General features: G+C 44.4%; 1 protein-coding gene across 6 annotated transcripts in view; it reads left to right on the forward strand.

Annotated features, from left to right (window-relative positions):
• The first annotated feature begins 2,268 nt into the window (after positions 1-2,268).
• The window catches only part of LOC109907825 (voltage-dependent L-type calcium channel subunit alpha-1D), a 103,285-nt gene continuing 87,446 nt past the window's right edge, over positions 2,269-18,107 (forward strand). For 4 of the 6 annotated variants that reach the window (XM_031793994.1, XM_031793995.1, XM_031793998.1 and 1 more), the window contains exons 1-3: positions 2,269-2,591; positions 3,749-4,109; positions 4,908-5,013. In XM_031793994.1, the coding sequence (XP_031649854.1) occupies positions 2,564-2,591; positions 3,749-4,109; positions 4,908-5,013 (495 nt within the window). In that variant the 5' untranslated portion in view covers positions 2,269-2,563. The remainder of the gene's footprint in view (positions 2,592-3,748; positions 4,110-4,907; positions 5,014-18,107) is intronic. The other 2 variants (XM_031793997.1, XM_031793999.1) reach the window with 1 other exon arrangement.

Genomic DNA, 18,107 nt, shown 5'->3' on the forward strand with positions numbered 1-18,107 from the left:
AGTAGAAAAAACATGTTGACTCACTCTACTTGTAGAGAGAGATATGCCATTACCATCCTCCTCTCTTTCATGTTGATAATAGTACACTCTTTTATTTTTTTATTGTCCTAGGCTACCTGGCTAAAACACTTGCTTGATAGCCTTACTTCCTTTCATGGGCAACATTAGCTAGTTAACATTGGCCTTCTACATCTAGCTACATATTGAACTTCCAACCTCCCAGGCCTGGCGCACAATGTATGAATTAATGGTTGGATCAGAATCACAGTTATAATCATTGGCCATTATGGAAAATTAAGTGTAACCACAACTCCAAATCCCTATCTCCATCCATGGCTAATTTAGGAAAAGGACCATTTTAGTTAGCTAGCTAGCCACTGGAGGGCAACAACACAACAAGATGCAACAAGTTGTTTCTGTTAATGATATATGCTCTGGATGCAATTTGATAGGAGTGAAGCCAAATCCAAACTGGCTTCCCTTGACACTTTTTTGGGGTGTGCAAGGACCATTTACAGTTGAGCTCACTCAGTTTAGCTCAATGCTGATTTGTTATTTTTTTTAAATTTTATTTAACTAGGCAAATCAGTTAAGAACAAATTCTTATTTACGATGACAGCCTAGCCTGGCCAAACCCGAACGACGCTGGACAAATTGTGCGCCGCCATGAGGGACTTCAATTATATGAGCAGCCACAATGTCATACCTTTTTTGGACCAGATAGCATCAGATAGATGGCCTACACATACGGAGACAGAGTGGCGCTGTTTCGCTCGCTCGGATGCTTTCTCCGGTGAGATGCATTCAGACTCTTGCGAATTCAAGGACAATTAGGAAACACAGAGACGAAAGATAAATAATTGTATGTTTTTTGCTTGGTACATTTTGTTGGGGTAGACTGGCTTCCCCTGGGCCCATGAATACACGCCACTGCTGTAGACCTATTTTATACGCCTTCAATTTCTGTGCGTAATGTCCTCCTCTACATGATAGCCTATGTACCAGATGTAGCCCTATGTTTGACTAATAATTGGCTAATGATTATTTGGCTTTTTAGACAAAATAATAGAGCCTTTTAAAAACCAAGTGATTATAATGAGACAGAATGATGTCAGAATGATGTCAAATGTACTTCATTTGTGAAATATACATGCAGGGAATTCAATTATGTGATATAAAAAACGAATAATTTTGAACTTAAAAGTTGCCGATTTTGGTTTATAATAAGACATGTATAGCCTACCAAGCCCATAAACACATTTATTGTCCAAACCTCAGTGACCCTTATTAATCCAAAAGCATGCATATTTTATTGTGGTGTCAGTCAGCGTGTGTGTGGGTGTGTGGTGTGTATTTGGTTTGGCCATGCGTCCACCAGCGCAGGTACGTAATTTACGATGCCACAGGCACATTTGTCTCTGTGATTGCCCTGGAACGTTATTGAGCAACAATTGATTAACCTTAAATCTACACATGATCATAATAGTTATTACATCGATGTCATAGTAATATTAGGCCCATGATTTATTAGTTTACTTTATTAGTTTGATTTATTACGGTTAATTGTTGATGGTTATTAGGCGATATGGCCATCCATTATGGCCATCCATATGGGGCGGCAGGGTAGCCTAGTGGTTAGAGCTTTGGACTAGTAACCGGAAGGTTGTGAGTTCAAACCCCCGAGCTGACAAGGTACAAATCTGTCGTTCTGCCCCTGAACAGGCAGTTAACCCACTGTTCCCAGGCCGTCATTGAAAATAAGAATTTGTTCTTAACTGACTTGCCTGGTTAAATAAAGGTAAAAAAAATAAAATAGCCTAATAATATGGGCTCCTGAGTGGCGCAGCGGTCTAAGGCACTGCATCTCAGTGCTAGAGGCCTCACTACAGACCCTGGTTCGATTACAGGCTATTTCACAACCGGCCGTGAATGGGAGTCACATAGGGCGGCGCACAATTGGCCCAGCGTCGTTAGGGTTTGGCCGGGGTAGGCCGTCATTGCAAATAAGAATTTGTTCTTAACTGGTTAAATCAAAATCAAAACATACATTTTAATTGATTGGCATTGGCCCAACTCAGAAGCTATTTTTTTATTATTATTATTATTATTATTTTTTTTTTTACAACAACCGTACCTGGTAGACTACTACAGTAGATTGCTATCTCTAAACGGATTAGCATGGGATGCCCATTAGAGAGTAATAGTGACACGTTGCGCACCTTGGACACAGGGTCCAAAATCACATCTTCGCGTAGTTTTGAGAGGATGGTCACAGCTGTTTTCCTGTTGCTTCAGTAGTCTAACCAAAAACTTCGAAGAGACTCGTAGCCTATGGACCACTGATCCAGGATATAATGTAGGCGTCTTTATTTTATCCATCTACGATCCATCATGCGCAACACCCGGATGTTGCAATGCAAAGATGCTTGTGGTGTAGGCTACTCTCTGGGGTTCTGTAGGATTTATGAAATGTTGTTGTTGAACCCTTTCGTTTATTGTTACACTTTTTGATATTTTTTTTACTGTGTTGGAATTACAACGGTGTTTCAATGTGGAGAAGAGGATGCAAGAGGCAGAGGAACAGCCCGAAGGTAAATCCGATGTAAATCAGTTGTCACTGGAGCGCTGCGCTGTCGGGCAGGACGCCCGTGCGCTCTTGTGTGTGTATATATATATATATGTGTGTGTGTCTTATGTCAGTCTTGTCGTACGTTTCTCTCGTGTGACCCGGAGCCCAAAGCTTTCTATTTGTTTTGTGCTGCAAGCATCTTCATTTGTTATTATAGTTTTATAAGCAGTGGACGTCACTGATGTCTCCGTAATATATTTGAATAATCCTCTGAAATGTAGTCCTGAGAAAAAGGTAGGTATATTTGTGGATTGATTTGATGGAAGTTTGAAATGTGATCATATGAAGTCTAGTCCAGGCGAGAGGAAGCAGTGACATTATTTAGATTTCAATAATTCAACTGTATTTTGTCCGACTCAGTTTTGCATCAATTTAATTTGTTGCAACAGTGGATTATGTGATCCATTTCACAGTATTCAATTAGGTCATCACCAGAAATAAATCATTATTTCCACATTCTTTTCAATTTTTTTTGTAGCATCCTTTATGGTCTATTAGGCTCTTACAATGAGCAGCCTTCCTCTGTATCCTCTGTGTTTTCATTGGTTGTCAAGGGAATGCTCCCTGGTCAGCTTAGCCCCATCTCATCAAGCAATAACAACATCACTATCCTGTCCAAGGAAGTCATTGCTTTGATTACAGCTTGCCATTCTAATCAGCTCACTGCAAAATTCATGTTTGCCAATATAAATTAAATGTAGTGGTTTTCTGAGACCAACAAAAATCAAGTTTTATTAAGAGATTCACCAATAACTAGGCATACATACTAAATAAAGCCAATTGGCTTCAATTGTGGACGTTGTAGCATCTTCCTGTGATCTGCATGAAATACATGCAGCATTAAAAGGTTTATTTGGATATTAAAGTGTCACTGCATAGTCACAGAGACTGGTGAGGGAACCTTCTGAGTTTCACATACAGTTTGTATTTCATGCCTTTCTCTCTCTCTTCCACTCTCTATCCCCTGGTTGTCTCACCATTCACTCCCCTCCCCTTCCCCACTCTCCATCCCCTGGTTGTCTCACCATTCATTCCCCTCCCCTTCCCCACTCTCCCTCTGGCGTACACCTTTCTCTGATCAATCCCTCTCTCTCTCTCTCTCCCCTTTTCTGTCCTCAGGGGCACAGTATGCAAGCAGCAACAGAGCCCATCACTCTGGTGACACGTCGGCCCTCGGGTCAGAAAACCCCTCCCACCCGCAGCCCGAACCCTGCCCCCAGACCTGCACTATCTCCTGGCAGGCCGCGATCCATGCTGCTCGTAACGCCCAGGGCGAGGCACCCCAGAGCATGAGCGCCCGCCCCCCTGTCCCTGGGGCCACACCCGCCCCGGTGGGCTCACTGTCACAGAGGAAGAGGCAGCTGTATGCCAAGAGCAAGAAGCAGGGTGGCTCCACCAACAGCAGACCGCCCAGGGCACTGTTCTGCCTCACCCTCAACAACCCCATCCGCAGAGCCTGCATCAGCCTGGTGGAGTGGAAGTATCCTTTCTGGGGCTCTCACGATGGAGATATACAGGGACTCTCTGTGTCCCCACATGGGACCATGGGAAACACCTGTGGCTTTTGGTCTATTTGTTATCAAGAGAAAGCAGTCCATGATAACCATGATGGCAAATGTCATCCTCTGATAGTTCGCATCTCTTCCCAAGCTCTAAACAAACAATCGGCAACAAAATAATTTATTCTGCAGTCTCTATAGTGATCATGTATCCTTGCCATTGTCTGGGCCTTTCCTCTTCTAAGCTGAAAACACTCCCAGACCAGACCTCGGCTGGAGACAGTCTAGAGCAGCGTTTCCCAAAACTCGGGTCCTCGAGTAAACGTTTAGTTTTTTTTGCCCTAGCACTACACATTTGATTCAAATGATTCAACACTTGATGATTAGTTGATTATTTGAATCAGCTGTGGAGTGCTAGGGCAGAAAACCAAAACGTGCACCCCTTGGGGTCCCGAGGAGTTTGGGAAACCCTGGACTAGAGAAATTCATTTGAGTGTAGTGCTGAATGCAGACATCTCATACCGTATCCAGTGTGTTTTTATAGATGGCGAATTAAGACAATCCCATGATAAGGAGTAAGCTCCCCATCTTTCAAACTGATGATGTCCCTGTATTTTAAAATGTTTGCTTTGAGCATTCTGCTTTTCACCTCATCAGAGCCAAGAGAATTGCAGGATCCCCCCCCCCCCACCTTTACATGACTGCAATGTGCTCTCTCTGTTTTATGCTCACATATAGACTGTGTGCTTTGAACATTGTTCCTTAATTGTGTGCCTCAGACCCTTTGATATCTTTATACTGCTCTCTATTTTTGCCAACTGTGTGGCCTTAGCTGTTTACATCCCCTTCCCAGAGGACGACTCCAACTCCACCAACCACGACCTGGTGAGCATTCCATTCTATTCTATTGTATTCTATTCTATAGTATAGCAGGGTTTCAGGAAGTGACACTTGTCCATAGTTTTTCTAGGAGGATTGTTTCTGCTATTGAATGCTTTGTGTGTTGCCGCTGGTGGATGTGGCTCACCATAGGTAGTCTGAAGAACACACACACACACACACACACACACACACACACACACACACACACACACACACACACACACACACACACACACACACACACACACACACACACACACACACACACACACACACACACACACACACACACACTGGGGAACACACACTGTACATGTTGATATCACTATGGCTACACATATTGGTCTTTAACCTGTCTGCTGAGCCTGGCTTGGGATTGGTTGTTCCCTGCATGGCCTCAGGGGTTTCCTGTCATTATTTGGTGATGTATCATGTTTCGTTTGTTGACGCAAACAGTATGCTACGCTAGTCTGTTCTGGAGGTCATCAGTCCTGTGTGTCACGCCCAGTCTGTTCCACATTCAGCAGTGAGGGCTTGGAGAGGAGAATGCCCTGATCATTTGTTATACCATGTTAGTTTGTTTACAGTATTGTGCTGATATAATCGCACACACTGCTGCAGCATAGAAGCAATAAGGAAATTAAAATTATCAAATAGAATTTACCCAGAGCAGTTATAGTTTGCATTATAGTTCTATGACCAGCTATATGTCAATCAGCAACTTTTAACAGTGACCAGCAAACAGATGATTTTAGAATTATATTGGAGCTGCCTCAGGTTCTGACTTCTTGGCGTAACGGTTAAAGTGTTGGATTGACAGTCGATGGACCCGTGTTCGAGTCCCAGTCGGGGCTACCCCCCAAGTTCAGTATATTGGTGTCAAAAGTGGAATGGAGGCCGTTGGGCCACCGGAGGGGCATGTACACACAAGTGACTTGGTCTATACCAAGTGGGGGCACGCTCTCCCAAAGAAAAGGTGTACTGTAGCGACCTTAACCCAACACCTACCGACCTCGTTAAGAGGTTTGGACTTCTTGGCGTAATGGTTAGTCCCGGTCGAGGCTACAATATGTAACAAGTGCTTGTCAAAGATACTTGATTCCATTTTGACATACAGAGCTGTATACCTTGTATCTCACGATTCACAGAGAGTGGTACAGGGAATGATGACATGAGAGATGGCTGTAGGTATTCAGAGTTTCTGATGAGTTTTGCTCCTTCTTTGCGTGTTAGATTAACCATCTATCTCGGTTCTATACCATCTCTGTGCATGCAGATCCAATGACATGCCAGGCCCCAAACTGTTAAAAATGTGAAAAGACGTTTGTCCTCTTTAGATTGCACCGGAAGACGCATGCCTATGAACTTGTCGTGCTGTGAATGATGTTGCCCTGAGATCTGATATTGCCCTGAGATCTGATATTGCCCTGAGATCTGATATTGCCCTGAGATCTGATATTGTCCTGAGATCTTCTTAGAGAAGTAAGTATTAAAAAACAGATCTCTTAACAGATGGAGGAAACCGAGTATTAACTCTCGCTAAACCTCTGGTCGGCATCATCTCATGTCCAATATGTATTTGATGGAGGTTTTCTCTATTCTCAAAGCTCTCGTCAGAATAAACACATTTAAAATGAGCAGGAAGGAGATCAAATAATTGATTTGTTTATGTTGTAAATTGCTGGAGGTATAAGGCTGTTGTGAACACATATTGAGAGAGTCATTTCTAGCATATTTTAGCCCCTCCCACCCGTCTTATTTTATGTGTATAACTTGTATAGAAGCAGTAGGTAGTGTTGTGGCGACAGTAGGAGACATTATAGGAACGCAGCTGTTTCCCATACAGGCCAAGGACGCAGATTCCTCCACCATGGTTATTGTTGAAGTGAAAGCTAGAGTGAACTGAGTCACTAATTCATTTTCCTTTAGGACAGTAGTTTGTTTTATTTGAGGGATTGGACTTATCAACATCTGAGGATTTCTACTGTGAAAACGTAGAGATTCAGGTGACGTGGTTTTAGATTTCAACACCTGATGTGTGAGTTGGCATGAGTTCAATCATTTCCAGTGTCTGTGCACTAACAACACACACACACACGCACGCACGCATACACACACACACACACACACACACACACACACACACACACACACACACACACACACACACACACACACACACACACACACACACACACACACACACACACACACACACACACACACACACACACACACACACACACACACACACACACACACACACACACACATGAGCATTACTGAAGGGGGAGGGGTGAGTCTGTGTATGCCAGGGTTGGGGTCAATTCCAGGCAATTCAGAAAATAAACCATATTGCAATTCCACATTTCATTTGTAATTTCAGTGTACTTCCTGAATTGTCTGGAATTTAAATGGAATTGTCCCCAAGCCTGGTGTGTGCTTAATAGGCTAGCTAGCATGAATGAAACCAACAATTCCTAATCTATCAAAACCTTGAATGCACTCTCCCTCTCAGGGTGTAATCCTCATTTGAACACTGTAAGGGTGGATCAGTAGAAGTGCAGATCTGGAGCATGAATGAGTGCGGGTGCTTTAAGGATGATTGCATATGTGTCTTAAGAGTACATGGCCATGTACTGTCATAATCTCCACCCAGCACAGCCAGAAGAGGACTGGCCACCCATCAGAGCCTGGTTCCTTTCTAGGTTTCTTCCTAGGTTCCCTGACTTTCTCGGGAGTTTTTCCTAGCCGTTGTGCTTCTACATCTGCATTGAGTATCGGTTTCTGTGTAAGCACTTTGTTGCAACTGCTGATGTAAAAAGGGCTTTATGAAATGCATTTCATTGATTGTGTGTCGTGCTGTGTGACGGTCACTTAGGGGCTTGACACCTTCTCCCTTATGGTCATTGAGCCTGGCCACTCACACCAGTGTGGCTCTTTATCTGGGGTGCATGTCAGTATCTGTGGGAGTATCCTAATTTGAACGGGTGAGGAACTAGGAACATCCTATATTGAGAGAGAGAAAGAGTGTGTGTGTGTGTGTGCGCACATGCCTCTGTGACCCTATGAGTGTATGTGTGTGGCCAGGTTTGGAGGATTAAGCTGTGCTGTAGATTAGTGGCCAGTAGATGAGAGGAGGTTGTGCAGGCAGAGACGGGGAGGGGGAGTGGTCAGGGTCTAGCACACGAGTGGGAGGTGGGACTGTGGAAGGGATGAGGGTTTAACAGTGGATCGTGTGACTCTGTCTGTTTGGGTCAGACTGACCCCTGCTGTGGCTGGGATGACGATAAGGATCCTATTCAGCTTGGCTACGATCTGATGGGTACTTATACTTATGGCGTCTCCTCTGACCACCAGCATACTGCTTGTCCAATGAGCGAGCCGTCGCATTGGTCTCCATTGGCAACAGGAGCCAACAGTCACAGCATAAACACACAGTTGAGTAACACTGGATAGACAATCTTAATGAAACCCATTGAGGGATGATGCTTTACTGTCCTGTGTGTTCCTCTGTGTTTGATTCTTTTTATTCCCCCGGAGATATTTCCATGTATCTGTTGAAGAGAGCCATTGTGTGTGGGTTGTTTCATTGATTCTGTATCACCATGGTCTCACTTTTGATGGAATTGGATAGCTGAATGGTTTTAATCTGTCCAACTATTTTAGACAGTATGCTAGTATCTAAGATAGGGCTTTTGGATTTAATGGTGTTACTAGATGAGTTGTAAGTGGTTTTGGGCTGCGTTCTCATTCTGAGCCTAGCAGACATTGTCTTCATGCCTTTGCATTCTCATTCTGAGCCTAGCAGACATTGTCTTCATGCCTTTGCGTTCTCATTCTGAGCCTAGCAGACATTGTCTTCATGCCTTTGCATTCTCATTCTGAGCCTAGCAGACATTGTCTTCATGCCTTTGCGTTCTCATTCTGAGCCTAGCAGACATTGTCTTCATGCCTTTGCGTTCTCATTCTGAGCCTAGCAGACATTGTCTTCATGCCTTTGCGTTCTCATTCTGAGCCTAGCAGACATTGTGTCCATGTCTTTGACTGTATGTAGCACATCGTTCAGCGGCTCAAGGCTCAAGACCATGTTTTGTGTGTGTATATACAGCAGGGTCTGAAATGATTGACACCCTTGATAAAGATGAGCAACAAATACTATTTTTCCCCCAAAAGGTAGGGGTATAAATTATTGACAGCCCTAAAGAGTCTTATAAATATGGTAGTCAGATATTTGTTCGATTTGGTGGGTACTTAATGACATCTCCTTTAACTACGTGTGTGAGAAAGTCACAGAGGGTCAAAGATCATACCCCTAAGACGTGCTAACCTCCCCTGTTATTGGTAATGGTGAGAGGTGGAAATCTCTTGGAGGTACAAGCTTGATGTAGTAATTTCTTGGAATATGGGACCAAATACTAAACTTTTGACCACCTTATTTTGTTAAACAAAATACATTTTTTTCTGAGCAATTCTATTAGTGTAAAATAATATAATTTCCCTATTCTCTTGAGCATACAAAATACTCAATATTTGAGTGTATTTTATACAGTCATTGTTGTTCATCTTTATCAAGGGTGTCAATAATGTTGGACCCCACTGTATGTGTGTCTGTGTGTCTGTGTATGTGTGTGTTTATGCTGCCTATGTGTGTTTGTGTGTCTGTGTATGTGTGTGTTTATGCTGCCTATGTGTGTTTGTGTGTTTGTGTGTCTGTGTATGTGTATGGGTGTGTTTATGCTGCCTTATGTGTCTTTGTGTGTCTGTGTATGTGTATGGGTGTGTTTATGCTGCCTATGTGTCTTTGTGTGTCTGTGTATGTGTATCTGTGTGTTTATGCTGCCTATGTGTGTTTGTGTGTCTGTGTATGTATGTGTTTATGTTGCCTATGTGTCTTTGTGTGTCTGTGTATGTGTATCTGTGTGTTTATGCTGCCTATGTGTGTTTGTGTGTCTGTGTATGTATGTGTTTATGTTGCCTATGTGTGTTTGTGTGTCTGTGTATGTGTGTGTTTATGCTGCCTATGTGTGTTTGCGGATAATATGTGTGTTATACATTACATTTTCACCGAACAGCATTCTGTGCAGTCTGCCAAAAAGGTGTAATGTGTGTGTGTGTGTATGTTTGTGTTATTCTTTCTGTCAGGGATGGAATGTTTAGTCAAACAGGAGGGGAAATGAGTCAGGCTAAGCAGGTCACGTTTGTGTGTGTGTGTGTGCACACACACACATATGTGTTTGTGAGAGTGAGCGAGATAGAGATAGAAAGAAATAGATAGATGCAGACCTATTTCAGCCACTGTAAGACTCTCTACTTCTCTCCCAGTCTCACTCTTTATTTATTTCTCTGATAGATTGACTACCTACTAAAAAAAATGTAGTCCTGTGTTGTGAAACGGATCTAACTTGCATGGTTTTCATTTTGGCTAAGATACAGTAGCCAGTTTGTGTACAAACAGTAATTTGATTAAACTACTAAAATATATCCATCTATAGATTTGAATCTATAAAATCTATCATTTGGACAGGGTTTCCACTGTTGGGGTTGTGCTATTCAAATGAAATAAAATTATATTGGTCATATGGACAAGGTACAGCGTAGTTTACACAGTACAATGGAATGCTTCCTTGTCAGCTCACCTCTCAGTAGTGCAAAAGTTACAAAACAAAGTACAGTACAGTTGAGTGTGTGGTTATAATGCAACTCTGTAGGTTTTAAGCACACAGGGTGTTAGTATGGAAGGCCTTATCCCCATTTGAGACCACATATACCTGATGTAACTTGATGTTCACGGTTGTTCACTATAACAGCACAGTATGTGTCAACCGGGGCAGGACGGCAATGCTGAGAGCAGATGTCCATTGATCGAATCGTGCTATCAGAGCTGTGTAACAGGGTATGACCCCGGACGGGCTAGCCGAGGCCAGGCTCTGCTCCCCAGGCAGCATTATTACAGCCTCGTTTCAGTTCTCGCCTCATTACAACCGGGAAGTGCTCTGTTGGCCTCAGGGGAGGACACACACACACACACACACATACATACACGCACGTAGTACACGTGCACCATGCGGACACACACATGTACGCAGACACGTGAAACGGACTTCAGTTTGCTGCTGTCAGTGTAGCTTCCTCCACTGTCCATGTCCCCATACCGAGCTCAAACCAGTCATCCTCTGTTCGCAAACACAAGTGACCACCCTCCTTGACAACGTACCAACCGTTTAAACTATCTAGAAATATCTATTTCGATAGCGTCATCGGCGACATTTCAAGCAAGCCGTGGAGTGAGCTTACGGTACATTCTTAACTCCGTTACACATGCAAGCATGCACACACTTGCACACAATTTGTCTTGACATTTTTGGGCACCATATTAATCATTTAAGGAATGCTTTGAATTTACCCTGACTCCAAAGGAAACCACTGTTCTTAGTCCACTCCACAAGGTAACCTAAGTGTCTACCACAGAGCGGAGTGTGTGGGCATGGCGAGTGGGTGGATGTCTTACAGCAGCTAGGTCAGGGCTCATTGTCAGTCAGAACCAGCAGCCGGAGACATGGCTGTCAACAACAAAACGAGTAAAACACACCGTACAGCACAGCACAACAACAGTGGGACAGTACAGCACAACTGAACACAACACTGCACTACACAATACAACACAAAGACAGCCTCTCTCTCCCCCAGGGCTATGGGGGACAGAAGCAAATGTTTGCATACATATCATTCATTTAAACGGTGTGTGAAAATGTTCTCCCTTTTCCAGTGTGGCTTTTGACTCTCTAAGTATTTACACGGCCAACAAATATCATTGTGTGTATCTGGAAGAGATAGAGAGGAGGAACATACATGTGAAAAACAAACTTAATGCCTAGAACTTACTGCTCCAGTCTCCTCCTGTTTTCCACAGGTTTACCCTCATACTGTAATCATTACCCTCATACTGTAATCATTACCCTCATAATGTGATCATTACCCTCATAATGTGATCATTACCCTCATACTGTAAATATTACCCTGATAATGTAATCATTACCCTCATACTGTAATCACCACCCCCGCGCTGTAATCACTACCCTCACACTGTAATCATTACCCTCATAATGTATTCATGACCCTCATACTGTAATCATTGCCCACATACTGTAATCACTACCCCCACACTGTAATCACTACCCCCCACACTGTAATCATTACCCTCATAATGTATTCATGACCCTCATACTGTAATCATTGCCCACATACTGTAATCACTACCCCCACACTGTAATCACTACCCCCCACACTGTAATCATTACCCTCACACTGTAATCATTACCTTCACACTGTAATCATGACCTCCATACTGTAATCACTACCCGCACACTGTAATCATTACACTCATAATGTAATCATTACCCACATAATGTGACCATTACCCTCACACTGTAATCACTACCCCACACCGTAATCATCACCCTCATACTGTAATCATCATCATCATCACCTCACCAATTAAAAAAAAAGAAGTATTATTTACCTCAAAACTGAAATCCACAATAGAAGCTAGGCAGAAGCTAGCCAGAAGCTAACCAGAAGCTAGCCAGTTTACGGGCTAACGCTAGTATTCAGCTAACCACGGTTTGTGGTCATCAGCTATCCTTTAGCTCGAAAATCTATCGCCAGTTTTGTACAACGCGACTCAGACCAGAACATACCAGACCTATTTTTCTCTCCATATCCCCGGAGATCAACCGCAAGCTCTGGACATTTACACCTGGATCTCGCAGCTAGCTAGGTGCTATCCGTGTGACTATTGGCTTACGTCAATCCCGGAGCAAACATCAATTATTCCAGAGCTAGCCAGCTGAAGAGTTCCATCAGCCACTCCTGGGTTACAATCACCTATCCGGACTCGTTTTACTGCTGATGCGGAGCCCCACCGGGCCTTCAAGACTGGACTACCGACGTTATCTGCCCGAGGGAGTTATCCAACTGGCCCCTCCGTCGTGACGTTACCTGAACGCCCATCTGCGGCCCGCTAATCGTTAGCTGTCTTATCGGCTGCTATCTGAATAGGTCTATCGGACAATTTTTCTTGGGTCACTATAACTCTATCTATTTCGCCAATTGGATTGATCCCCACTACCACACGGAACCCCACTAATCTACCGACGGAAACACGTTGTTACGGTTTTCTTCCGTCGAAGGAGAGTCGGACCAAAATACAGCGTGGTTAATAATATACAGTGCCTTGCGAAAGTATTCGGCCCCCTTGAACTTTGCAACGTTTTGCCACATTTCAGGCTTCAAACATAAAGATATAAAACTGTATTTTTTTGTGAAGAATCAACAACAAGTGGGACACAATCATGAAGTGGAACGACATTTATTGGATATTTCAAACTTTTTTAACAAATCAAAAACTGAAAGATTGGGCGTGCAAAATTATTCAGCCCCCTTAAGTTAATACTTTGTAGCGCCACCTTTTGCTGCGATTACAGCTGTAAGTCACTTGGGGTATGTCTCTATCAGTTTTGCACATCGAGAGACTGAAATTTTTCCCATTCCTCCTTGCAAAACAGCTCGAGCTCAGTGAGGTTGGATGGAGAGCATTTGTGAACAGCAGTTTTCAGTTCTTTCCACAGATTCTCGATTGGATTCAGGTCTGGACTTTGACTTGGCCATTCTAACACCTGGACCTGTTTATTTTTGAACCATTCCATTGTAGATTTTGCTTTATGTTTTGACCCAGGTGCCATAAAATCCCCGACACGCTCCGTCGGGCAAATATCTTGCATACTACGCCAAATCAACTGCTCTCTCTCTTCACTCTCCTCCAATTCTATTAACACCTCCTTGAGTGTCTCCTCATCTCCCATCCGTGCACTCTCCTCCATTCTGTCCAATAATTCCTCGACCCTCTCAGACTCAGCCCTCAGCTTCGCCGATAGCTCCGATAACATCCATGGCTCCTTACGGTAAACAGGGGGAGTTGGCTCAGGTCTGAACCCTGACTCTGCCACACTCTCCCTGAGCCCCCCCCCCCCCCCCAATAATTTTTTGGGGCTGACTTCTGCGCCGCCATGCTTTTCTCTTCAACTCCATTCTCCTATAGCCCTCCTCGCACTGCTCCAGCGAATCCCAGGCGGGCTCCGGCACTCTCTCTGGATCGACCGCCCACCTGTCTATCTCCTCCCAAGTAGTATAGTCCATACTCTTGCTGTCCATAACGTCCTCCCATGTCCATTCCTCTTTTCGCTGCTGTTGCTGTCGCTGCCTGTCACCACGCCGCTTGGTCCTCTTGTGGTGGGTGATTCTGTTATGGTTTTCTTCCGTCGAAGGAGAGTCGGACCAAAATGCAGCGTGGTTAATAATATACATCCTTAATAAAGATGAACACGAACAATACAAGACAACAAACGGAACGTGAAAACCTATACAGCCTATCTGGTGAATACAAAACACTGAGACAGGAACAATCACCCACGAAACACTCAAAGAATATGGCTGCCTAAATATGGTTCCCAATCAGAGACAACGAGAATCACCTACCTCTGATTGAGAACCGCCTCAGGCAACCATAGACTTTGCTAGAACACCCCACTAAGCCACAATCCTAAAACCTACGAAAAACCACCATACATAAACACAACACAAAATAAACCCATGTCACACCCTGGCCTGACCAAATAAATATAGAAAACACAAAATACTAAGACCAGGGCGTGACACACGTGGCTAAAAACAGATCTCCATCCTATGCTAGCTTGCTACCGATGGCCCGGCTAATTGTCTGAATCGCCGTTACCCCCAACCAACCTCACTACTCACTGGACCCTTATGATCACTCGACTAAGCATGCCTCTCCTTAATGTCAATATGCCTTGTCCATTGCTGTTCTGGTTCATGTTTATTGGCTTATTTCACTGTAGAGCCTCTAGCCCTGCTCACTATACCTTATCCAACCTTATAGTTCGACCACCCACACATGCGATGACATCACCTGGTTTCAATGATGTTTCTAGGGACAATATCTCTCTCATCATCACTCAGTAACTAGGTTTACCTCCACTGTATTTACATCCTACCATATCTTTGTCTGTACATTATACCTTGAAGCTATTTTATCACCCCCAGAAACCTCCTTTTACTCTCTGTTCCAGACATTCTAGATGACCAATTCTCATAGCTTTTAGCCGTACCCTTATCCTACTCCTCCACTGTTCCTCTGGTGATGAAGAGGTGAATCCAGGCCCTGCAGTGCCTAGCTCCACTCCTATTCCCCAGGCACTCTTTTTTTAGTTTTTAGTTTAATTTTTATCCCTTTTTCTCCCCAATTTCTTGGTGTCCAATTGTTGTAGTAGCTACTATCTTGTCTCATCGCTACAACTCCCGTACGGGCTCTGGAGAGACGAAGGTTGAAAGTTATGCGTCCTCCGATACACAACCCAACCTAGCCGCACTGCTTCTTAACACAGCGCGCATCCAACCCGGAAGCCAGCCGCACCAATGTGTCGGAGGAAACACCGTGCACGTGGCAACCTTGGTTAGCGCGCACTGCGCCCGGCCCGCCACAGGAGTCGCTGGTGCGCGATGAGACAAGGACATCCCTACCGACCAAGCCCTCCCTAACCCGGACGGCGCAAGGCCAATTGTGCGTCGCCCCATGGACCTCCCGGTCGCGGCCGGTTACGACAGAGCCTGGGCGCGAACCCAGAGTCTCTGATGGCACAGCTGGCGCTGCAGTACAGCACCCTTAACCACTGCAGGCGCTCTCTTTTGATGACTTCTGTAACCGTGATAGCCTTGGTTTCATGCATGTTAACATTAGAAGCATCCTCCCTAAGTTTGTTTTATTCACTGCTTTAGCACACTCTGCCAACCCGGTTCTACATGTTCTAGCCGTGTCTGAATCCTGGATTAGGAAGAACACCAAAAATTCTGAAATCTTCATCCCTAACTACAACATTTTCAGACAAGATAGAACGGCCAAAGGGGGCGGTGTTGCAATCTCCTGCAAAGATAGCCTTCAGAGTTCTGTCCCACTATCCAGGTCTGTACCCAAACCATCTTAACTTCTACTTTTAAAAATCCACCTCTCTAAAAAAAAGTCTCTCACCGTTGCCGCCTGCTATAGACCACCCTCTGCCCCCAGCTGTGCTCTGGACACCATATGTGAACTGATTGCCCCCCATCTATCTTCAGAGCTCGTGCTGCTAGGTACCTAAACTGGAACATGCTTATCACCCCAGCCATCCTACAATCTAAGCTTGATGCCCTCAATCTCACACAAATTGTCAATGAACCTACCAGGTACCACCCCAAAGCCATAAACACTTGCACCCTCAGATATCATCCTAACCAACTTGCCCTCTAAATACACCTCTGCTGTTTTCAACCAAGATCTCAGCGATCACTGCCTCATTGCCTGCATCCGTAATGGGTCAACGGTCAAACGACCTCCACTCATCACTGTCAAACACTCCCTAAAACACTTCAGCGAGCAGGCCTTTCTAATCGACCTGGCCGGGGTATCCTGGAAGGATATTGATCTCATCCCGTCAGTAGAGGATGCCTGGTTTTATTTTTTAAATGCCCTCCTTATCATCTTAAGTAAGCATGCCCCATTCAAGAAATTTAGAACCAGGAACAGATATAGCCTTTGGTTCTCTCCAGACCTGACTGCCCTTAACCAACACAAAAACATCCTATGGCGTTCTGCATTAGCATCAAACAGCCTCCGTGATATGCAACTTTTCAGGGAAGCTAGAGACCAATATACACAGGCAGTTAGAAAAGCCAAGGCTAGCTTTTCCAAGCAGAAATTTGCTTCCTGCAACACAAACTCAAAAAAGTTATGGGACACTGTAAAGTCCATGGAGAATAAGAACACCACCTCCTAGCTGCCCACTGCACTGAAGATAGGAAACACTGTCACCACCAATAAATCCACTATAATTGAGAATTTCAATAAGCATTTTTCTACAGCTGACCATGCTTTCCACCTGGCTACCGCTACCCCGGTCAACAGCATTGCACCCCCCAAGGCAACTCGCCCAAGCCTTCCCCATTTCTCCTTCTCCCAAATCCAGTCAGCTGATGTTCTGAAAGAGTGGCAAAATCTGGACCCCTACAAATCAGCTGGGCTAGACAATCTGGACCCTTTCTTTCTAAAATTATCTGCCGAAATTGATGCCACCCCTATTACTAGCCTGTTCAACCTCTCTTTCGTGTCATCTGAGATTCCCAAAGATTGGAAAGTAGCTGAGGTCATCCCCCTCTTCAAAGGGGGGGACACTCTTGACACAAACTGCTACAGACCTATATCTATCCTACCCTGCCTTTCTAAAGTCTTCGAAAGCCAAGTCAACAAACAGATTACCGACCATTTCGAATCCCACCATACCTTCTCCGCTATGCAATCTGGTGTCAGAGCTGGTCATGGGTGCACCTCAGCCACGCTCAAGGTCCTAAACGATATCTTAACCGCCATCGATAAGAAACAATACTGTGCAGCCGTATTCATTGACCTGGTCAAGGCTTTCGACTCTGTCAATCACCACATCCTCATTGGCAGACTCGGCAGCCTTGGTTTCTCAAATGATTGCCTCGCCTGGTTTACCAACTACTTCTCTGATAGAGTTCAGTGTGTCAAATTGGAGGGTCTGTTGTCCGGGCCTCTGGCAGTCTCTATGAGGGTGCCACAGGGTTCAATTCTTGGACCGACTCTCTTCTCTGTATATATCAATGATGGCGCTCTTGCTGCTGGTGAGTCTCTGATCCACCTCTACAGAGATGACACCCTTCTGTATACTTCTGACCCTTCTATGGACACTGTGTTAAAAACCCTCAATTCGAGCTTCAATGCCATACAACTCTCCTTCCGTGGCCTCCAATTGCTCTTAAATACAAGTACAACTAAATGCATGCTCTTCAACCGATCGCTGCCTGCACCTGCCCACCTGTCCAACATCACTACTCTGGACGGTTCTGACTTAGAATATGTGGACAACTACAAATACCTAGGTGTCTGGTTAGACTGTAAACTCTCCTTCCAGACTCACATCAAACATCTCCAATCCAAAGTTAAATCTAGAATTGGCTTGCTATTT

Source organism: Oncorhynchus kisutch, linkage group LG17 (assembly GCF_002021735.2).
Source record: "Oncorhynchus kisutch isolate 150728-3 linkage group LG17, Okis_V2, whole genome shotgun sequence".
Lineage (NCBI taxonomy): Eukaryota > Metazoa > Chordata > Actinopteri > Salmoniformes > Salmonidae > Oncorhynchus > Oncorhynchus kisutch.